General features: G+C 43.5%; 1 protein-coding gene across 1 annotated transcript in view; it reads left to right on the plus strand.

Moving 5' to 3' along the window:
- Positions 1 to 14,593: 14,593 nt before the first annotated feature.
- The window catches only part of SLC6A7 (solute carrier family 6 member 7), a 47,263-nt gene continuing 36,939 nt past the window's right edge, over positions 14,594 to 24,917 (plus strand). The window contains exons 1-2 of the mRNA XM_075602072.1: positions 14,594 to 14,839; positions 24,303 to 24,486. Coding sequence (XP_075458187.1) covers positions 14,807 to 14,839; positions 24,303 to 24,486 — 217 coding nt within the window. The 5' untranslated portion in view covers positions 14,594 to 14,806. The remainder of the gene's footprint in view (positions 14,840 to 24,302; positions 24,487 to 24,917) is intronic.

Raw genomic sequence — 24,917 nt, forward strand, 5'->3', positions numbered from 1 at the left:
GGGAGGGGGAGAACAGGTGCGATTGGGGTGGCAGCGAAGGGCAAAGAGCAAGGTCAGACCCTTATAAACCCTTTGGATTCTGACCAGTGTCTCAGAACCTCATCTAATCAGTGTTTATGGCTGCTAACAGACTGAATATCCCACTGCAATAAACATGAAACATTCCGAGATACCAGTGGGAGCAGCTGGCAGAGGGAGGATCACACAACAGGTAAATGGCAAATCGCTAAAGGTGAAAGGTACGAAACGTTCAGTCTGAGCATACCTGCCAAACTCGGATAGATAGTGAGAAGTCTGCTCTATGTTCTAGGATGGGGGTGGGCAACTCCAGTCGGTCAGTTTTTAAGGATATCCCTGCTTCAGCACAGGTGGCTCAATCAGTAGCTTGGTCTTTGAGTGAGCCACCTGTGTTGAAGCATTGACTGATTAAGCTACCTGTGCTGAAGCAGGGATATCCTGAAACTTGGCCTGTTGGGGGCCCTTGAGGACTGAAGTTGCCCACCCCCCTGTTCTAGGGAGATCTTAACCGTTTTAGTTCAGGGTACAAGCTACACATTGCTAGCTCTTGGCACATGTGGGGTTAACCACTGGACTTCTCAATGGCAGGGATTTGATTCTAATTGGGTTATTAAGGAAGGATGTCTCTTGGAAGTCTATTTTGGGACTAATGTATGGAATTTATGTGCAATCATCAATGTGGGACAAAAGGTGAAAGAAATATAGGGCCATATCTTCTACGCAGTGCTACTCCACACACCTTCCAATGCACATGGTATCTTCTAGAGTAACACCGCTCAACAAATATAGCCCTCCCTTGATTGGGGCCATAAGGTGTATTCCAGCACAGGAGGCGTCTTATGGAGTAGCGTTTCCTTCTAGTGAATGGGGCAGAATGTGACTTCTGGTGCCGAAGGGTGTCTCATAGCAAAACACAGCTTAGTAAACATGGGCCATATAATTAATGAGACATTCATTTTGGAGAAATGGATGAATGGATTTTTATCAGGGATAAAAGTGGCGATGAACATGGGTTTTTGCAGCAAAAAGGAAGACGCATTTTGCAGTATGTACCTGCGTCCAATATACTAAGGACAGGACCAGCGTTCGCACTATTATTTCCAAGCCATGTATATGAAATATACTCACCCTGATGAATTCACCTTAGGGCTGAAACTGTTGGCTACATCTGTATGTGCTTCCATCATCCATGGTCAGGTAGACACAACACGTTATTGACACTGTGGACAGTTTATATAATCTCTCAATCTATCCTACATGGCAATCGTGGGGTGTACCCCAGTGGTAATGACTACCATGAGCTTGTGTGTTATCTTTATGTTTAAAGTAAGTCAGTTGATTTAACTGAAAACCAGCTAAATTTTGTCTGCTGAACATGCCCTGCTTTTCACATGATGCTGTGGTTTTAAGGTGTAGTCACTGGTGTGCTGGGACGTTCTCTCTTTTCGTTGTGTATTTGGGGCTTAGTTATGGGATACCTATGTTCTATACCACACTAACCATCATTTGTGCTATTTTCCTTTCTCTCCCCCCCCCCCCCCGACAACTCTTATTAATCTTTTAAAGAGAGAATCCACGCGGCACTTTTTTTTTAAATATATGCTGCCTTTGGTTACTTTTATTGAAAACTAATTACCACAGCTGCCGATCGATTTATTCTCCTGTGATTGATCAGCAAACATCCTGCTTCTCGGGGTTCACTAAATGGCGGCATTTACGTTTCAATCAATCCTTTAGTCAGTGTAACTCAGAAGCTACAATGTGTTATTATATTACTATGGTAACATTATCTATTGTTACAGTTTGCAGCTCAAACTGCTGGGAACATTGGCAACAAATGATCACAAGTGGGAAAGTTTTGCAAAGATCTTGCACTACTGGGGAAGTGTGTTAAAACCTGCTATAGAAATTGAAGGATGCCCACTATATAAAAATTAATTAAAAATGGCACTGAGTTGAATTTGAAAAAATGTAAATAAAATCTAATACAGCGGTGCGCAAACTCCCTGCGCCTGCGATCCCCTTACCTGCTGCCTCCTCGGTCGCGCCCCCCCCCCCCTCTAATGATGCGTCAAATGACGCTGCGGGTCGTGTGACATCACGTCATGTGACCCGCGGCGTCATTGGACGTCCCGTCTCCATGGTAATGGGCGTCATGGAGACGCGTGGACAAGAAGCCGGTAAGTAAATTTACAGAGGCCTCGCGCAATAAAGTCTCGGGGGGCGCCTCCTAGTTTGTGCACCGCTAATCTAATACTACATAAATGATTTTTTTTTTAAAAACACATGCAGGATATTGCATTAATTGTTTCTTTAAAGCTGCAGTTCAGGCAATATCCTGCATGTGTGTGTTTTTTTTTAATAAATCAGTTCTGTAGTAAGAAAAAATACTTAGCATTTTCTGTTTTAAAAAAAACAACTTTGAAAGACCAATTTTCTTGTATTCTATTTTAACAAGCATGCTTGTTCCTATAGCAACGATTTACATTCCCCATATTTAAAGATGGCGCCAAACTTTGCCGATCAATAGACGGAGAACGAATTGACTGGTAGCTATGCAGTTTTTTTTAGGTAAGTAGAGATTGCCCAGATGAAACTATTGAAGTTAAAAAAAAAAAACTAAAAAAAAAAAAAAACGGGAGCCTGAACTGCAGTTTTAAGGTTCATAAATATGTTGAAGTGAGATTTTGTAGGCTACTCCCTTTCGTGTGATGTCAACAAGCGTTTGCACAGGCAACATAGCCATCTCCCCTTTATTTTTATTAGCTCTCTGACAAGGGCAGGTTGGTTTTAGGGTAAAGAACATACTAGATTGACAAACACCCCTCAAGCTAGTAGCCCCCTAGGAAATTCAACTTGTAATTAATTTCCAAACCAAAAGGCTTGCACACTCCCCCTTCATTAAGGGGATATGTTACTGGCTTCTACTAAGGGATGTTTCATTGGGTTACTTACTGCTCATTTTATGTTGATAAAAATAGATATTTGGAAGCAGACATTTCAGAATAATAACACAAGCGAGATGGAAATTTGCCACCTGTCTCTAACAATGCAGATATAAACTATGCACGTGCACACTTCTATTCTATTCCTCGTGGTTAATCAAGGGAATACTGCGTAGAGGGCGGAAATATTATTAAAAACACTATTATTATTAAAAACACTAGACACTTTAGAATGAAGATGTGCAAACTTCCCTAAATCCGTTTTTGCAAATTTTGTTACACAGACTTAAAAAAAAAAAAATTTGAGAAATTTGCTTAAACTTTATAGCTAAAAAAGTTAGTTGAAAATTGGCCTTAACTCAAAAAACTCAGGTGGAACGTCTCATTTCCCCCAAAGATTCTGTATTCAAACAACATCCAGAAACTGAACCCTGAAATATGGGTTTCGGGGGGGAGAGATACCTCCCAATAGTCATTTATATCTCATGTGGGGAGATACCTGTGTACACACCTGAGATACCTGTGAAATAAGCACATTTAAATATGCCTAATATAGTCAAATGATTTAAAATTTGCATATTTCCTTCTCTCTCTATTATGGCTGCGGCCCCGCTGTCTGCGCTCCGCTCGCGCCTGCCAGGCTGGCATCGTGTCCAGCTCTGATCCCCGGTCTGTAGTGAGCTGCAGGGGGAAAGATGGGGCTGGGAGAGTGGCGGAGGCGTGGTGGGGAGCGCGACCATGACTTCACCGGGCAGGTTCACCCTCATTGGCTGAACCGCCCGGGGGCGTGGCCACCACACTCGTCGCCAGCATTGAGCTCAATTTTCAAGTCTTAAGGAAAAACTGGCCGCGCCCTTGTTGTGGGCCCGGCCCCATTGAGGGGCATCTCTTGTCCCTGCAACGGGGACCTGGCCCTATCTCTATGCTGCAAAAGCCCTATTTTAAGGTACGCACTTGACTCTTACATGTACTTGGCAAACTGCATATGAATAGCACTGTGGATATTCTGAACACATGATGCATAAAGCTTGGCCCCCTGCAGACGCACTTACCAGAACTCCCTCCTACTGTCTCTGTACGTTCTCCCTACCTACCAATTAGACTGTAAGCTCCTCGGGGCAGGGACTCCTCTTCCTTAATGTTACTTTTATGTCTGAAGCACTTATTCCCATGATCTGTTATTTATATTATCTGTTATTTATTTGATTACCACATGTATTACTGCTGTGAAGCGCTATGTACATTAATGGCGCTATATAAATAAAGACATACAATACAATACTATGAAAACTGCACAGTTTTTTTTCCTGTTAAATTTTGCATGGTTTACTAACGCGGGTGAAAATGTTGCATATCTCTATGCTAGAACATTAGTTCTTAAACATGGCGACGACCCTAGCTTGTTTTTTTTAGTTTTTTTTAACTACAGGTGATATCAATATATTCCAATTTATTTTTTTTAAAGTTGTATTTTTCATGTATCCTTTTAAGGAAGCTAATTTACGTCAATATGGATTTTTGTCCTAAACCAGCGCTTCAGAATTGAATTTCTTCATTTAAGAGGCAATCCAAGATGGCCGTTCCCCCTTCCCCCCCCAATTTTTATGTTTTACATTGATTTGAAGCAGGGGGTGTCCGGAGCTGAACCCCATTCATTTCAGCTGCTTCCAGAGATACCTCAGTAGGGAGTGCCAGTAGCCGCTATGGCTCGCTAGCTGGGGCTCATGTAATGGCCACTTTTCAAAGCTCCCGCGCCCGGCGGGCCAATAGAAAGTCGTGACGTCATCCAGTGCAGCTTCCTATTGGCTCACATGAAGCAGGAGCTATAAACTTGTAGGAGATACCGGCACCCCCTTCGGAGATAAATATCTCTGGAAGCAGGGGGTTCCCTGGAGCTAAAATTAATGGGGTTCAGCTCTGGAGACCCCCTACTTCAATCCTATGTAAAAAAGAAGTTAAAAAAAGAAGTGCCCCTGCTTGAATTTGTCTTGTTGTATAAATGTTTGTGCCACACCAGGCTTGGGATTATGACCACCAGAGTGTCACTACAAGCTGTATCAGAGCCACTATTCTAGAGGTTTGGTTACACTCTCTGCAGTCCCCCAAAGGCTGAGAGAACAGGGGGGTGAAGGCATTGGAAAGTCATAAGGAGCAGTTGGTGCTGCTGATACAATATCAGCTTTTGGCTGTTTGAACAGAATGCTCACCAGGCCAAAGGTCCTCCAGGTTGCACGATCCTCACAAGGTGTGTGCTGCAGCAAGTGCTGCTGGGAAAAGGCAATAAAAGTGTACACTCATCCTATCCTCTTCACCACCCACATATAACCCCCTACCAGACACAAATCGTTCGGCATGGGGGAGGGGGGAAATGACTTTAACCTCCTCTTCCTAAGGACATGTGACATTGTTTCCAGATAATCCCAATCAGCGACTTTTATCACCCAGTGCAGGGATTCTCAACTCTCGTCCTCAAGAACCCCCAACAGGTCAGGTTTACAGGATATCCCTGCTTCAGCAGCTCAATCAGTGGCGCAGTCAAAGACTGAGTCTCTGATTTTGAGCCACCTGGGCTGAAGCAGGGATGGATTGCACCACCTGTGCTGACGCTGGGATATCCTGAAAACATGACCTGTTGGAGGGTCTTGAGAACTGGAGTTGGGAACCCCTGACCTAGTTTGATGACCCATGACCTGTTGCTGAGACACGATGCAGCGTGCCATCAAAAACTCCACCCATACAGAGGCCTATGCGGAAATTCACACTTGTTCTCCATTCAATAGAATAGCCTCACTCCATCATACTCTACAGACGCTATGGGATCAGTCAGATCCCGCCTATCAGGCAATTACTCTATATTACCCTAGAAACGTTGATGGAATTGCCCTCCCAAACGTATCCTTCATATTGAGAGTGCGAGAGAAAAGGATGATGTACCAAGATTCCCAAATTGAATTTTAGAATTAAATTGATGCAAGGAAACCAAAAAAGTATATTGTGTATGTGCGTCTATGTACTAAATGTTACATTGTGCACGGTATGTGTCAGTAATTCTTTTGAGCCATATACAGGGGCGTCTCGATAGTGGGGGACAGCTGGGACAAGTGTCCTGGGCCCGGTGGCTGTGAACAGCGCTGAAACTACTTCTGCGCCCAGATGCCGGGTGGCCGGGCCTCTGGTTGCCGCCCCCCGGGCGCTGACTCCCGGCTCTCGCCAGATGATGCCTGGTCCCAAACCGGGCCTCTATCTCTCTCTCTCCAACTGGTGGGTGCTGGAAGCTGAGCCGGACTTCTGGGTGCAGTGACAATCAAAAAAGCACAAACCCAAACTTTATCTAAAAATGTGAATTGAATAATAAATGGCTAAAATAAATGCCAATATATCTAACAAAACATGTGCTCCCAACCAGATCCTGCCAAATACCCACGGCCTCCCAACCGTAAATGAAACAAACACACACACAACGGGTATTATGGCGCTGTAGTACCCATTGTTTGTGTTTGACTTCTGGTTGCACCCATCTTCCAGCACGCACCAGTTGGAGAGAGAGGCCCAGCGTGGGATGAGGCAGCAGATTGGGAGAGCGGGGGTCGGTGGTGGCAACCCATGACCGGGCCTCTGGTTGCCGCCACTGGGCTCCGGCTCTCCTCAGTAGCTGTCTCCTCTTCCTAAGCCAGGCCTCTCTCTCTCCAGCCTGTGTGCAACCGGAAGTCAGGCTCAGCCTCCTGCGTGCACCAGCGGGAGAGAGAGGCCCGGCGTAGGCAGCAGCAGCAGCTAGGGAGAGCCAGTGATCGGCAGCGGAAGCAACCAGTGGTAAGTGGTAAGTGTATTTGTGGGGGTGGGGTGGTAAGTGTATTTGTGGGGGATTGGAATTGTATTAGTGGAGGGGGGAATTGTATTTGGCGGTGGGTTGGTGGTGGTTGTATTTGGGGGGGTAGTTGTGGTTTCTGTATCTGAGAGGGTGCAGTGGTATCTGTATTTGGGGGTGTAGTTTTGTAATGGGAGGGGGTATTGACTGTGTATTGGGGGGGTTGTGTGGGCAGTCTGGGAGGGGGAATTGTATGGGTATTGGGGGGAATTGTGTGTTTGGCCAGGGGAGGAGGGGGAAATGAGTATGTGAAAGGGGGGATTGAGTGGGGGTAATTGAGTAATAGCGGAGGGGGGGAGAAAAGAGAGAGGGGGAGAGTGAGGGAGAGACAGAGGGAAAGCGGAGGGGTCACAAGGCCGCAGACACGGTGGGGGTGGAGGGGGCATACACTGGTGTTAGAAGAGGCAGAGCAGAAGTGATACCTATCACATGTAAATGGCATGTACTAAAATAAATTATATGTGTGTCTACACTGTGTCAAAATTGTTAAGTTAAACCCGGCGTAAACCCTTCAGTCTGTTTATATTGTTAGAGCAAAATTAGACGTGCTTTGGTGACTATGTAGGAAACTAAAAATCTTTTAGATGTAGCATGGATGTTTCAATATACACATTAACAAAACAACAGCATGGATATTATAAAATGTACTAAACGAATCATTGAAATTTACTAATACCAGTTATAAAAAAAAGAGAGGAGAATGAATAATTCTGTTTTATTTTAAATTGTATCAAGCAGGTAACACGACGCATTGTGTCAAACGTAATTTCAGACAACAAACGAATCATGTTCTAACATTTGCCCTATAGAGGGCAAGAGAGAAAGAGAAGTAGTAGAACTTATATCAGAAAAGGACTCTGCCAACCTCTTCCTTCCCATATAATCTCAGGGAGGTTACCCTGCTTCAAGAAGTGTTTTGCCTTTATAGAAGTTCATGGCACATTAGTGCTAAACAAGCATCTCCTGAATATGTTATTATTATTATTATTATTATTATTATTATTATTATTATCATCATCATCATCATTTATTTATAACACGCCAACATATTCCGTAGTGCAGTACAATAGGGTTGGAGAACAAGAAAACAATGAGATAACAAACATTGACATACATTGTAACAGTAGGTAAGGAGGGCCCTGCCCCAAGAAGCTTACAATCTATAAGGAAGAGGGCTGAAGGAGCGGCTCAGTGGGTCTGAAAACAATGGCACTGAGTTTAAAGCAGGGGGTGCTGGTTCAAATCCTGGTGTCAGCTTCTAATGACCTTGGGCAAGTCACTTTATATCCCTGTGCCTCAGGCACACACAAAAAATAGATGGTAAGCTCTACAGGACAGGAACTCGTACCTGGAAAAATTCTATGTACAGAACTGCTTACACTGTCAGTGCTATACAAGAAAACACAATATTATTATTATTGTTACGTGGATACATACGGTACAGGGGATACATACGGTACAGGGGATACATAAGAAGGTTGGTGTGTTTCGGATTGTACAGAGTTCTGTATTATTTTCTCATTCCATCTCTTTGCCTTGGCACCAGGATAATCAAGTGGAGAAAAAAAACAATATTAGCACATTAAAATACTTCTCCTCATATTTGTCTTTGTACCTCCTCCCCGAATACAGATGGTGATAATATGTAAATAAAATACAGGCATACCCCGGTTTAAGGACACTCACTTTAAGGACACTCGCGAGTAAGGACATATCGCCCAATAGGTAAACAGCAGCTCACGCATGCGCCTGTCAGCACGTCCTGATCAGCAATACCGGCTCCCTACCTGTACCGAAGCTGTGCGCAAGCGGGGAGACTATAGAGCCTGTTACACATGCGTTATTTACATCAGTTATGCACATATATGATGATTGCAGTACAGTACATGCATCAATAAGTACATTTTCACTTTACATACATGCTCCAGTCCCATTGTGTACGTTAATGCGGGGTACGTCTGTATAAACTGATTGTAAGAGAGGCCGGCTCCAACTGATGCGACTAGCTCGCAGTATAACAGGAAATGTGAAGCCCACGGCCAAGCCCATAGCGCATTCGCAGAGCGCCGCTCGTGCCTGTTGCTTGAACGATCCGTGGCCTGTACAATTTCTGACGCGCACGACGGGGAGGCGTGGCCGTGATGTCACGGAGCTGGTTTGACCTCATTGGCTGAACCGCCCACGTGAAGCGGCCATCGCACCAAAACTCACACATCTTGTCTTCTGGAAATGCTGCCGCGCCGTCGCACTTCATCACGCGCTCACTGTGGGCGGCCTCCTAGAGGAGCCATCTCTTGTTCGCGTCGCGCTGTTGCGATCGCTATGGACGAGGCCTAACACTCAATACTCACTTGTTAGGGGTGAAGGAGTGTAAGGATTTTGTAAAAAACAAAATTCAATGCGATACGTTGGAAAATTCACATAATTAAATCTACCAAACAATGACAACTTTTTTTTCCCCCTAAAAACGTACCTACGTCAAATTGTTTTACTCTAAGAAGCCTTCCTGGTTCTGAGATATTCACCTATAATATATCAGTATTTGGGGGAATTTAAAATGGTCACCGAGAGGCAGCTGCTGACGTCGCTGCTAATAATTGTCTCTAGCCAGAACGCTACGTGACAGACATTTTGAAAGTGGGAAAAGCCTCTTCATAAACAACAATATTTCTCCTGAATGGGAAGGGGGGGGGGTGTCTGGAGATGTATTACGACATCATTCTTACTCTTGGACACCCCTAAACCCCCCCACCCCAAAAAAGAGGGGTAATTTAAGCACGTTGCTGGCAGAGGGCCCAGAAATACATTGCTTTGTAATGTGTTGCTGTCGCCTTGGCTAGAGAAGGTATTAATATATGCTAAGTCCCCCTAGCATCAGATAATACAAACACCCAAAACGGAAACGTCAAATAAACAACCCCTGCTAAATTATTAAAATGCCTTGGGGCGTGACGCTGACCCCCATCTCTGGCACTCGGAGTGTTAATGCGGTGTGACTCTTTTTGGATATGACGTTTAAACGCACTTAGGACATTGGTTGGTATTCGATGGCACATAGGAAATGTCATGGCCATCCGGAAATTACCTCCATAAGTAAGGCTGCCAGGAGGCGGCTTCTCCAACAATACTGGACACAATGGTGAAAGGTGCGACGCGCTGGACACACACCTCTCTCCATGCTGTTTCCTCCTCTCCTTGGCCCCACTCCCAGGCTCCTGACACCTCCTTCTGATTGGCTTCTGCTGGGTAATGCAGCCAATCAGAATGGAGGAAGCACACAGCCCTCTAGCAGCAGCCCTGCTCTCTCCCTGGTCTAGGAAATCCCGTGGCCCCCCAAGCCGGTCAGGTCACTATGTCCAGAGAGGTAATACATATATACACATACACATATATATACACATACATGTGCAATATCACCTCTAATTTTTTTTTACTGGACAGTGTCCAAATACAGGACAGTCCAGTTCAATACTGGACACCTGAAACCCCTATGCATAAGTGACAAGTGACCCACTAGGTGCCGCCTCTTCCTCTACATACCCTGGTATTCACTAAGCATAGGTGTGGGGTATAACTGCATTGACTTGAAAGGCATTTAACACCAGATCGGGGGCAATACCCACATCAACGCTTAGTGAATCTCCCCATAATACCAGCACCACTGCATTAGCTTTATAAACACGGTTGGTCTTTTTAAAGTAAAAAATAACACCGGGGGTTGTCCTACGAGGTCACAATACAGGAGCATAGTAATTGTTCGTTATACTTATTTTTTTATTGGGATAAATAGTTCAGAAAAGATTTGGGAACAATCTTCGCTTTTCTTGCAGTCAGGCAGAACTCACTCTATACAGCTGCAAATGAAACCAGCTAACACAGTTACCCCTAGAGAATCCCCGTGACAGCTCTCATTGAGACTAGGAATATTATCTCAATGCATCTCCAGCACTGAAATTAGATTGTACGCTATTTGGGGCAGAGACATATTGTACCTGAACAACTCTATGAATGTATGTATATCTTTATTTATATAGCGCAATTTATGTACATAGCACTTCCCAGCAGTAATGCATGCGACATAATAATATAACATGAGATATAAAGGTAACATTAGGAAAAAGGAGTCCCTGCCCTGAAGGGCTTACAATCTATGTGCAGCACTGTGTACATTTCCAGCGTTATATAAGGACATATGTTATTAAAGAGTCCTTTAACCGAGGCTGTGCTGAAAAATGTGTGTAGAGCAGCAGGCATAAACTTAGAGAGGGGTCCATGTTAAAAAGGACAGGAAGCAAAAAAGTGACACACTGTGAGTGCTCATTTGCATGTCTTTACCCAGAATCCCTGACTGCAGTGGAAGCAATGCATGCAGAGTGGCTGTGGGGAAAGGCAGGTTTGTGGACCAGTCTGAGACATGTACTGCATATGTGTTCATAGTAGTCCAACTTCTGAAAAAGAAATGGTTGCTAGCACTACCAATGTTTTACCAGCAGAGGGTGCAGTGGGGAAGAGCTCCATCTGTCAGGTAGCTGGCTCAGTTGCGAAGGTGTTAGGGACACGTCATTCTCAACTTCTTTAATTAGAGCCATCATGCAAATAGCCAGGACACTGGAAATGATGGAGGAGGAGGAGGAGGAGGAGGAGGAGGAGGAGGAGGAGGAGGAGGAGGAGGAGGAGGAGGAGGAGGAGGAGGAGGAGGAGGAGGAGGAGGAGGAGGAGGAGGAGGAGGAGGAGGAGGAGGAGGAGGAGGAGGAGGAGGAGGAGGAGGAGGAGGAGGAGGAGGAGGAGGAGGAGGAGGAGGAGGAGGAGGAGGAGGAGGAGGAGGAGGAGGAGGAGGAGGAGGAGGAGGAGGAGGAGGAGGAGGAGGAGGAGGAGGAGGAGGAGGAGGAGGAGGAGGAGGAGGAGGAGGAGGAGGAGGAGGAGGAGGAGGAGGAGGAGGAGGAGGAGGAGGAGGAGGAGGAGGAGGAGGAGGAGGGGGGCGTAAGGAAGATTGGAAAAAAAAACAAAGGGAGATACAAGGAGGGGAAGAATGAGAAATGAAGCAATGGAGACGTCAAATGAGAAAGGGAGAGAAAAGCAAAGAGGGCGCAGTAGGGACATATTGGGTGTATAGTACCCACCTCTTTAGCCACAGTCACTCCTGCTTTTATCTTTACCATCCAATTAGATTTTTCCATAGGCGAAACTGCAGTCATTTACCAGAATAACCAAAGATGCCAAACAGAATTGATTAAGCATATCCCCTATGCAAAGATGCTTTGAAATGTGCATCTATTTTTCATGTATGGCCTGGGTAACAGCAATATAAGATGAATATTGCAATAAGCCCCATACATAATAAATAGGGCAGAGAACTTGAGGGTTCTCAGAGGTTCTGAAGGTATCAGGAGGTTCCAGATAAGTGGAATTTTGACAACTGGAGTAGGCGGGGAACCCGGCACCAAAGCAAAACTAGGCAAACTACCTGGATACATCAAAAGAATATAAAGGGGTGAGAAAAAACAAAGAAAATGTAAAGGAAATGGCAGCCACGGAAACAAGAGAGCCACGCAGATATGATAAACAGTGGAAGGAGATGTGTGAGAGGCGTGCATATAAATGCTTCAACCCTTGTAGTGCTAGACAAGCCTGCGGTACAGAACTGGGTAGGCCAGGAGTGGCCAACTCCAGTCCTCAAAGGCCACCAACAGGTCATGTTAGAAGGATATCCCTGCTTCAGCACAGGTGGCTCAATCAGTGGCTGAGCCACTGATTGAGCCATCTGTGCTGAAACAGGGATATCCTGAAACCCTGACCTGCTGGTGACCCTTGAGGATTAGAGTTGGTCTAACTGGATGTGTCCGAGGACATAGTATATATAGCCTTATAGCATAGTCTAGGCTTTAGGTATAGTCATTTTTTATGAACATAGTTGTAAAACTAGACAAACTAAGGGACGAAAGACAGAGCAATGTTGGGGTGCAGGGTACGAGGACCGTGCAATGTGTCCCAGGTAATATCTGTCAGGTTTGGAGATGTAACACTAGAACTTCCATTTGAATGCAGTAGGATCGGGGGTAGGAGGAGGGGGTTGGTCCAGGACGGAACAGAAAATGACATTTTAATGGAAGTGTCCTGACTCGTATCAGCGAGACTCCATTGAAGTCTGTGACAGCCCTGATGCTAAAAATCAGTGAGAGTTGATCGATCTGGTATGTTTGCGTGTAAAGTAGTTTGCGGGTATATATAACACATTTATGAATATTTAGCAAATGTGAGTTTTTGCTATGTATGTATGTGTGTGCGCCTCTGAACACCTGCATTTGTGTGTATTAAAGGAGAAATCCATGCAATATCCTATATGTTTTTTTTTTTAAATAAATCAGTTATACGGCATTAGATAATACTTACTAACTTTTTTTTAATTCAACTCTTAATGCCATTTTTAATTAGTTTTAATATACTAAGCGTCCTTTGATTTCTATAGCAGGTTTTAGCACACTTCCCCAGTAAGGCAACATCGTTGTAACACTTTCCTGTTTGCAATCATTTGTTGCCAATATTCCCAGCAGTGTGAGCTGCATACTGTAACAATAGATAATGTTAGCGTTGTAATATAAGAATACATTGTAGCTGCTGAATTACATTGAAGGGTTGATTGAAACTGAAAGGCAGCTATTTAGTGAGCAGCAGGATTTTTGCTGATCGCTCACGGGAGAACAAATCGATCGGCAGCTTAGGTAATTAATTTTCAATAAAGATAATCAATGGCTGCATGTATTAAAACAAAACGTTTTATTATTTAAGTGCCGCGCGGACTTCCTCTTTAACGACAGGACGTGCGCTATTACACCCGTTTTTGTGAACTACCTGACTGTATTTGCAGATCAACAAGTTGCTTAATACCTCTGTCCATGTGTATTTTCTGTTTGCATATGTTTGTGTTTATGTTAATATTGTTTGTATTTTGTGAATGTCTCTGTGTTAATTTATATGTGTGTGTGCGAGTGTAAGTTAGTATGGTGCATTAGTGTGTGTGTGCGAGTATATGTTAGTATGGTGCATTAGTGTGTGTGTGCGAGTATAAATTAGTATGGTGCATTAGTGTGTGTGTGTGTGTGCGAGTATAAGTTAGTATGGTGCATTAGTATGTGTGCGAGTATATATAACATTCTTATATACATATGTGTCTCAGTTATAGTATCTGTGTATATGTCTACAGTGGTTTGTTTTTTCTAGGAAAAAGGTGAGGGAACGCTGACGTGAGGATGGGACCAGCCGGGGAAATTATTCTTTGACATGCGTATTAATATACACATTTATTCACATTTCAAAATCGTTTCAAATATATCTATTATTTTTGTAAATAATAATTATTACATTCTGATTGTTTTATAAAACATATAAAAATGTGTATTTTTTTTTAGATTATCACAATAATGCTATAAAATGTACCATGTGGTCTGTGAAAAAAGGTACGGGAACTGCGTTCCACTGGTTCCCCTGAAACAAAGCCTTGTATGTCTAAATGCATCAGGTGTGTGTGTGTGTGTGTGTGTGTGTGTGTGTGTGTGTGTGTGTGTGTGTGTGTGTGTGTGTGTGTGTGTGTGTGTGTGTGTGTGTGTGTGTGTGTGTGTGTGTGTGTGTGTGTGTGTGTGTGTGTGTGTGTGTGTGTGTGTGTGTGTGTGTGTGTGTGTGTGTGTGTGTGTGTGTGTGTTCAGACCCCTGCACCACTGTAGATGTATCTGGTGAGCACTGATACAGGCCTCTCTCTCATCTCTATCCATCTGGCTGCATCTTTAATCTGTCACAAAAGGGGTTAATATAAAAAGCTCATCCCCATTCTGTGCCAATCACCTGTGTACCAGAGATAGACACAGACACAGAGAGAGAGCAAGGAGCAGAGAGAGAGAGCATCTCTCGGGCAGGCAGCCCTCACGTCTCTCAGTGCTGGGTACACAATCTGACTGAGCGAGACAGGGAAGCCCAGAGCAACAGGATGAAGAGGTACAAAGAGCATCATCTGCCGCAGGTAAGGAGCAGCTTCATGTGATTAGAGACATTAACCCAGGGGGCTGAACCTCTGTGTTCTCCTCATACTGTCTGTTTCCTAGCATTAGCAAATTGTAACGCTTATTCCTATAGCTATCTATAGTGCAAGATACAACACACATGTGGAGATATATATATAAATAGATATATATATATAAATAGATAGATATAGATAGATAGATAGATAGATAGATATAGAAATATAGATATATAAAGAAAAATCAATAAACATGCAGAATGAGGATTTAAAAGAAATAGTTAAAAATAAAGAATAGTAAAAAGGACAGATGCCATTAGATGTAGGGAAATCACATAGTAATGCTATTCATGAAATAATATAAATATGAACTTGGACACACTGCTACATACAGCTCACATTGAGGGAGAGGAAACACATGCTGATTGTTCGGTTTATAGCGTTCGTGAGCAGAAAATGGTTTTATTCTGTTGTTCAGACACTTCATAGAGCGAAGATACAAGTGGCTGTTGATGTGTGTTTGGGGGGAGGTTGTTTGAGGGTATACATTTGTGAGGTTCTACACGGGGAGTTTTTGGTCCCTTTTCAAACCCTTTATTTGCCTAAAAGGCCTGATGTTCTGAAAATGCAAGACTAAAATATCTATACAGCTTGTTAATGATGCGAGGACCTTCAAATTTATTTATGGAACTGTGTTATGAAGCAGCTTATTCTGCATTATTTATATATATTAAATATAGCCTGAATTTATATAGCCTGTGATATCGATTCATTCATCTTTATGTTCCCGCTATCATCTAGGTATTATCCATCTATCAACCATCTATATATCTTTTTCTCCACGTATTATAATGGTCCTGCATAGAGAATGAGTTCATTAAAGGTTAATGCCAAGGATGTCTCTTGGATTTTTCCTATGGAGTGGCTAGACTTTCTCATTTAAACCCGAACCTCCGGAATCCTTAGTGTCTCCTTTATCTTTCTTCATCGTTGCTTCCCATTACATCTCTCTCTAAATCCAATGTTGTTCTTGCTTCCTCCCTCTGTGTCCCTCTCTTGCCCCACATGTTCCTCTCTATCCCTCCAGGTCTCTCCACATGTGTACATCCCCTCGCCCGTTTCATGGGCATACTTATTTTTATTTTGGCAGCAGCTGGTTTAGCTCACACTGGAAGAGCTGCTGCTTGGAAAAGCAGTGGTTGTTGGTTCAAATCTTGTTGGATATGACACCAGTCAGTGTTGTAACTTTGCATTAAGGGGCCCCCGGGCAACATGATGTCGGCATCGCCATTTGTCACATGACGCTGTGACGTGATGGAGAAGGGCTGCTGTAATTGTAAGCTCTCTCCCCGGCAATCGGTTTCATTGCTGTGGGGAAGAGCACGGGGGCCTCTGTAACCATTTTGGGGCTCATCAAGAGTCTGGAGGGAGAGTCCCGACTCCCTTTGGGCCCACCCCCCTCTGAGCTGGGGCCCTGGCATCACGGGCAGTAGTCAAATTAACCCAAGTGATTTAGAAGGCGCTAAAACACAGTATAGTGATAATACAAACAGTGTCTTGTAAGGTGTATAAGAAAATTCTCAACCTTCACAGGGAATTTGTACATGTTCCCTCATAGGCAATAGAGGATATCCAAGATGTGAAGGGAGCAATTTTCAGGAACACCCCAAAAGGAAAAGACACAATAATAGTGTAATAAAATCACACAATAGTGGAACAGATATGATCTTAGCTCGAGTAGATCTCCTACTTACAACAGGTAAGTGAAGAGTCAGCATTTAACAGGAAAGCAGGATTGGAGGATATTCAGGTGCACTCTCATTCAGGGCTGTATTCATGTAAAACAGCAAGGAGAGACCATAGTATGGACCAATTGGCAAACATTTATAAAAGTAAAAACATATGAAATGTACTCACAATATGTACATCAATTGTGGACACATAAAGGTATCTTCTGAGGCGGTGTGGTTCGCATCAGGAAGGGTGGTAGTCTGGCCTTTCAGTTTGAAACTTCCTCGATCCGATCGTGGTAACCGGCGTCTGACGTCACATCCGTCAAGGACGGACGACTTCCGGTAAAGCGGAGGGCAGGAGCGGATGGCAAGGCGGCACGAAAGACTCTTCACCTCTATCTTTGAAGCAGGAACGGCTGCATGCGGTGTACAAGCTCTACGCGTTTCGCTGATCTAAACGTCAGCTTCCTCAGTCAGCTCCTGAATGAGAGTGCACCTGAATATCCTCCAATCCTGCTTTCCTGTTAAACGCTGACTCTTCACTTACCTGTTGTAAGTAGGAGATCTACTCGAGCCAAGATCATATCTGTACCACTATTGTGTGATTTTATTACACTATTATTGTGTCTTTTCCTTTTGGGGTGTTCCTGAAAATCGCTCCCTTCACATCTTGGATATACTCTATCACGGGCAGTAGTTACACCACTGACACCAGTAAGCAGCCCAATCACTATGTGCTGTAGGCTCTCTTGTTTTGCAGCACAGAATTCTCCATAAGGAAATGCATTAGATCAGTGTTTCCCAACTCCAGTCCTCAGGGAACCCCAACAGGTCAGGTCTTTAGGATATCCCTGCTCCAGCACAGGTGGCTCAGTCAAAATGACTGAGCTGCTGATTGACCCATATGTGCTGGAGCAGGGATGCACAGGGGGCTCAGTCAAAATAACTGTGCCGCTAAATGACCCACCTGGGCTGGAGACATACCTCACCTGACCTGTCGGGGTTCCCTGAGGACTGGAGTTGGAAAAACTGCATTACAATAACAAATAGTTTGGTTGCAATATATTTCATCATAGACGAAAATATAGAAAATTCAAGATTTCTGGATCAGGATTTAATCAAACGATCCTCAGCAGCTCATTGAAAGAGTGATAGGAATTTATATATCCTTTGAATTGGGTTGAATTGTAGTATCAGTGTCAGTTGTCATTGTGACTTTGGACAACTTGCTTTATCTGCCTGTGCCTCAGACACTAATAATTATATTGCAAGCTCTTTGGTGCATTGTGTATGGTAGCGGTGCTCAAACTGGGGGGGCGGGAGAATTTCTAGGGTGGGCGCGGCGGGTACAGAGGCCCCGCGCTCTTCCCCATGGCATTTAAATTAAATGTCGGAAGAGGCGTGAAACCTCTGTAACTCACTTACCTGCTTCCAGCCAGGTCTTCAGCGACACTTCGGCGACAAATGATACCACGGGGTCATGTGACATCACGCGTCGCCATGGCAACGCGCGTCAAATGACGCAATGGGGTCACGTGACGTCACATGACCCGTGACGTCATTTGACGCCGAGCCATTGGGAGAGGGGGGGCACGAACGCTGCGGCTTCCGGGAAGGGGGCCACAGCTCAAGAAGTTTGCGCGCCCCTGGTGTATGGCACGTTTTTTGCCCAGCACTGCGTAAGTTTAATACTTAGTGTAACTATGTATTTGTAACCATGCGTTTTTCATTATAACTCTATGCCCAGGACATACTTGAAAATGAGCGGTAACTCTCAATGTATTACTTCCAGGTAAAATATTTTATACATAAATAAGTTGTCAGTGTGATATAAAAATATTTGATACTGTACATTATTACAACTCGAGCCTCACCAAACATCTACATAATGACGTCTACATAACAAGGCGACGAAAAGTGTTCTTTGAAACACACTCAAGTTTATTTTCTTCCTTTGTCAAATGTTAGAAGAAGTTACCAGCAGGCTGATGAGGTAATAAATCTGCTCAATAAATGGCCTACATCAGGCATTCCAGGTTTTTTTCATCCTAAATGCCTCTTAACTGCTCCCAAACTCTTCCTATAATCATTGACCAAATCATAAACTGATGTTCATTAGGTAAAAGTGGAACAAAGGCAGGATATTATTGATATGTGGATGTTAAGTGGCAGAGGACAAAATTACATTGACACAATCCATTTGATGATTAGAAGATGTTATTTCTGATATCATGAAGAAGCAGAATGCAGCACCTAAAACTGCATTTCCCTTATATTTGGGCCCGTATTTATTAAGCAGTGCTACTCCGTAAGACAGCAGAGACGGTGGATGTCAGGGCACTCAGACAGGATCAGGAACAAGACAAGTCCTCCCACGCGTTTCATGCAAGTGTTGCGCTTTCTCAAGGAGAAACGCGTGGGAAGACTTTTTTGTCTTGTCTACCACCCACTTTTTGTTCTAAACAAAGCCTTTTTACCTTTGCACATGCTGGTACCCCTTTTTATCAAGTTTCATATATATCTGCCTGTTCCTGATCTTGTCTGAGTGCCCTGACATCCACCGTCTCTGCTGCAATTACTATCTGTTGCCGGCGGCACCACGAGAGGGGTGGAGGAGGGGCTGTTCCTTCACCGCGGACGTGCAGTTTGCATTCAATTCAGAAGTGGGACCCGGTATGGAGGAGGGCTTCATACTAGGAGGTAAGTGATCCTTTTCCTTACCTCCAATACCCCATACCCGGGTCCCCGACGGAACCTTAAATCCCTGAGGTCAGAGGAGCTGTCCCTATAGGAGAGTGACCACAGTGAAACTAATATCTCCAGGACAGGACTTCCATACCTGACGGACTCCCGCTGAACCTCCCCCCGCTTCAGTCACAGCTATTTGGCAAATTCATAGCGCACGACAGGCACATTCTTCATACTCCGTAAGACACTCACTGGCACTGGAAGACCCCTTGTGGCCCATTCACTTACAGAGGCCATAGTGCAGGGGTGACCAACTCCAGTCCTCAATGGCTACCAACAGGTCAGTTTTTCAGGATATCCGAGCTCCACCACAGTTGGCTCAGTCATAAAAACTGAGCCACAGATTGAGCCAACTGTGCTGACGCCAGGATATCCTGAAACCTTGACCTGTTGGTGGCCTTTGAGGACTGGAGTTAGCCATAGTGTGTCTTCCGGCATCGCAAGAGGTCTTATGGGATAGCAGTACTACTCAATAAACGTGTCCCCTTAATCCTAAATAGGTGAACCATACTGCAGCCTTAACATACATTTCCTGTGGAATAGTTTTTTAATGCTGAGAAATGAGGATATGATTAGCTTGCTTCAGCTAGTATGATGAAGTGGAATGAAGCTCAGATTTCTCCTTAGCGTATGATACAGTAAGGGCGCCGCTTGCTGGAGCATAAATTCAAAGAAACTGTTTTCATTCATTAAACTCAGCAGGCGACTAATAATCAGTCTCATCTCCTCAATTGATGGTCATCAATAAAACCCACTGTCTTAATAAAATTGGATGTGCTAATGGTTAATGTTGGATGTTCTCAAACCTGGATGCATGAAAGGCACATGATTTTAAGGCATCTGCCTGACCTTGTGCTCCCACTGCCGTGAGAGATCTGCTCAAGAATAGAGAGGGGCTAACCGGTCAAAATTCGTTCCACGGTGTAAAATCCGGCAACGTATTGTTACTGTTTCCATCCGCGCGGATTAATCCAAAAACCGGCACTGGATACAATCCACTGACGGATTTAAAGAATCCCATCCGCGGATGGATTGTCGGCGTTAAAAAATAATAATCCTCAAAAAGGCAAATCGATCATAGTTGAGACTTATCTGCTGAAATCCGTGGACCATAGGAACCGGGCTTATCCGCAGCGGATCAAAATCCGGCATCATTTTTTCGATCATCTCTAGTCAAGAGTTTGAAACTAGACAAGTAAGAGGCGAGCCCCCAGCGTCATGCGATTCCTTTAATAGATATGGCCTGAAAACCCCGACCAACTTATTTATCAAAGTCTCCCAGTTGCAAAACTGGTGAAACAACCGGATTTCTCAAAGAACACTGTGCTATTTAATCAATACTTTTCCACTTTCCCAAGTCTAATGCAACAGCTTTACATCTGGTATAATGCAGCTGGGGGTCTGATTATTGAGCTTCAGAAATAATTGAAATATTATTGAGTTCAGAACAATGTGACTGGCTCTGGGAAAAATGGGAGATTCAGACCACTGTGGCCTACTTTATCCAGCTATTTGAAGCAGATGATCAATACAGTAATAATAATACACTGTGCGGATCTGTCACTTGTCTGGGCTGATACCCAGCACTCTCAGAAAAATATGTTATGGAAAGACGCCTCTTGATTGAGTTCTATCGTTGTCTGTTTTTATGTACAGTACTATTTGTCAGTATTTACTTGAAAATTAAATGTTTGTGCATGTTTCCTGGTAGTTTGCAATAGAAGGAACAGGATAATCAGGCAATCTAGGTGACATTTGCTTATTTTTTTAAAATATTTAGGGGGTCCGTCTATCCATATATACACACCCATTTATCTACATTATATTATTTTCAACATTAAAATATTTATGTGTAAGATATATATATATATATATATATATATATATATATATATATATATATATATATATATAAAAATATATATATATATATATATATATATAATCACCACAATTATTAAGGTTATGGTGGGTAAAAAAAGTGACAAAAACCCTCCACAGTAAAGCATAAAGCAACTGTAAATATTACTGTAATATAATGTCATTTCCCAGAATCCCTTGCTGCAGTGGAAGCGCTGTATGCTGGGCGATAATGGGGAAAGAGATAGATATATATATATATATATATAAAATAAAAAATGAATAGACGATACCGTTCTCTGGCTAACGAAATGCTTTTATTTGGGCGTGCTTTTGTGGTACACTGACCCTTCTTCTGGCGGTGTTACAATGGATAAAGCAGAAAAGGTTCAACTTAAAAACAGTGCATCTTGGAATGTTATCTGTGACTGGAACCTATCCCTCCCCCTGTGCTGTATGCGATTTATGACTAGAGGTGTTAAATCGTCCCTGAATGTTTGTGATGTGTGTGTGTGTGTGTGTGTGTGTGTGTGTGTGTATGTATGTATGTATGTAAATATACATTTATAAAGCACCCACAGTGTATACAATGCTTTACAAAAGGTGTGTGTGGAGTGGGAGTGTATTCTCTATGCCAGGACATACTTGAAAACGAGAGGTAACTATCAATGTGTTACTTCCTGGTAAAACATTTTATAAATAAAATAAATAAATTTCAATGGTGTGGGTAGGAGTAGAAATGTAAAATGGTGTTGCAATAATATAAGTGTGTGTGGATACTATGTGGTCACTATTGGTATATAGGGATGGAATTACATTGTGAATTGGTATGTGTGCGAGAGACAGCTTTGTTTGCATTTATATAGCAGTATGTATAGACATGGCTTTTAGCACTCATGGGAAGAGAGTTCTCTATTGTCAGTAGTGACTCATGAAACTGCGATCTCGTTTGAGGCCACTGCTAAGGGTCCCAAACAGTTGCATAAATTTGTATGCATGCAACCGTCTCTCTTTCGGTGTTCTAAGATTACCTTTGAGTATGGCCACTTTCAGATCGTTCATCTTATGGCCAGAGTCGGAGAAATGTTCGCCGACAGGACTGTTTCTTGTTGTGGCAATGCAGATTCATTTTCTTGTTTAGCCCCTGTCCCATCTCACCTATGTAGTAGCAGCCCACTGGGCATTTCATGCAAATGATGAGGTACATGACATTGCTGGAGGAACAGGTGAACCTTCCTCTGATTTTGTACTCCAGATTCCTGTGTGATATTTGTATTGTGCCCGCTGTGTGGAGCATTGCGCAGGTTTTGCATCTTGTGTCCTGGCATGGTCTTGTCCTGCATTCAGTTGTACTGTTGAATACTTGACTCTTCAACATCATTTTCTTGAGATTATGAGGTTCTCTAATACCTCTACATATATATATAATATATATATATATATATATCTTCGTGTGTGTGTGTGTTAAATCAGCTGATGTACTGTTTGAATATATCTATGTATCCATGGAAACAGTGCAGCAGGCTTCACAGCTGCAGCACAACCCGCTGTTAAAAGGGCAGCCCAAGAACCGGAGAGAGGAAAGAAGAAACAGAAGGATTTATTACAACATTCTCAGAGTGGGATCCTTTCTCGGTCTGAGCAGATAGCGGCTCTGAGCTCTAACAGGACACAGAAAGCTTATGCATCCCACAGACAATTTACAATGCATTGAGCAGTGAACTTACAATACACCACTACTATTGCTCCTATTTGTTTCTATGGCTGCGTCCATGCTGCCGCTGAGCGCGCTCATGCTTGAGAGCGGTAATGTCACCAACTCTCCAAGCATGAGCACAGGGTGTCCTGCATAATTTTGCAAGCACGAGCGGGGGGGGGGAGGGGGTATGGATTGGGGCTATTTCTGTGTGTGTGTGTGGCTATGTTCTGTGTGCATTGAAGCACACTCGGCAGCAGTCAAAGTCAATTTTGTTTGTCTCCCCAAGTGCCAAGCTTGGGAGAGCGTGCGTGCACACGCCGCGTGAGCGTGGCCGTACCAATTGATTTTAATTGCAATGAGTGCACCAAGCGCGTTCAGCGTCAGCATGGACGAAGCCTAAACATCTTATTTTGGTCCACACTGTTATCATAGCCACTAAACTTCCAAAGCCTGACATTGTTAATAGACAATAGAAAGCTACATTATTTATCCAATCTATTTTATTTTACAGAATTTGAACGAAGAGGTACATTTATTTTAGCTCCTGCGACAAACCTGTTCCGGAGATACTTTACTTACCAGTGTTGTAGTTTGGTTACCAGTGTTCTCCCTGGCCATTTAAATGGCCATCCTGTAGGTAGGAAAGCGGCTTCCCATTGGCCTGCGGGACGCATGAGATTTGATGGCCATATTGAAGTACTGAAAGGGAAGGAGAACATCAGCCAACACATTGTTACGTATCTCGAGAACGAGGGGTCACCAGAGCTAAAAATAAAACGGCTCGGCTACTGCAGACCCCCGGTTCCAATGCTGTTAAAATGTTTACAAAATGAGCCCCTGGTATGCGTGATTCCTGCATTAAATATGATCAGATTGCACCTAAATTATAACAACTTTAATTATTTTTTGCATTAATTTATTCAACCCTTACACTCTGCTCTCCACTGCTTCTCCCAACTCCTGTGTGCACTTTTCCCCTCTCTACTCTTCCTGTTCTCTGTCTCACATTCTTGTCTGCGAAGTTCGTCTGCTGTCTGTCCCTGTCTCATTCATTGTGCTCTCTATGCCTCTCCCTCTGTACTGTTTTTTTGCTAAATCTTTCACTTCTTTCCCTGTCTGTCTTTGTCATTAGTCTATGTTTATCTCATTATTTATCTCTGCATGCACCTCCTTTTCTACTCTCGTGGGCAATATTTTGTTTCCTATGAAGTCACTTCTTTGTGCTGGAAAATATTTCAGTCCCATTCTTTTGAATGGAGCTGAACTCTTGTCCATCATTGGGAAGATGCTGCACATCATATTAAATAAGGACATATGTTTAAAGTTCATTTTATGTATGTGTTCATCTCAATGCCTCTCTCTCCCTTTGAGCTCTCCCTGTTTTTATCTCGGTTCTTTGAGACTAATTCCACCTCTCACCCCACAGCCCATCACACCGGATCTGCTAATGAGCCCCAGTGACCGTGATGATGCAGAGCTGGACATGGAATACCCGGAGGACAGAGGAAACTGGTCTGGGAAGCTGGATTTCCTGCTCTCCTGCATCGGATACTGTGTTGGCCTTGGGAATGTCTGGAGATTCCCATACAGAGCTTACACCAATGGAGGAGGTACTTAACCACACTCCTTCTATTTGGAGTAAGAGTTTTACCTGGGAGGCTTGCTTCATAGAAACTGCAATCCATTGTGGCAATATTCCAGCTTTTAAAATCCAAATGGAAGGTTGAAAAAAAAATGTCCCCCGTGTGTGAATGAGTTTTATGGCCAGTGTTCATAATGCTATTGTTGAAAGTCAATACCTTTTATTGTCCGAAGTTATTACTTACATATAGCAGATATATGGTAGTTCACATCAAATATGTCATATCCTTTTCAAAGATGTTTTATGTTATCTGTTGTCCCTTTTTCCTCTCTCGATGGAATCCTTTCTTACTTGGTATTATCCTTCTCTCCTGATTTGCAATTCTGCGAATCTGTTATCCATAGAAAACTCCCTACGGAGAGCATTCTATTCTGAGTATGATCTCTGAATATGGTCTTT

The sequence above is a fragment of the Ascaphus truei genome, chromosome 5 (assembly GCF_040206685.1).
Source record: "Ascaphus truei isolate aAscTru1 chromosome 5, aAscTru1.hap1, whole genome shotgun sequence".
Classification (NCBI taxonomy): Eukaryota; Metazoa; Chordata; class Amphibia; order Anura; family Ascaphidae; genus Ascaphus; species Ascaphus truei.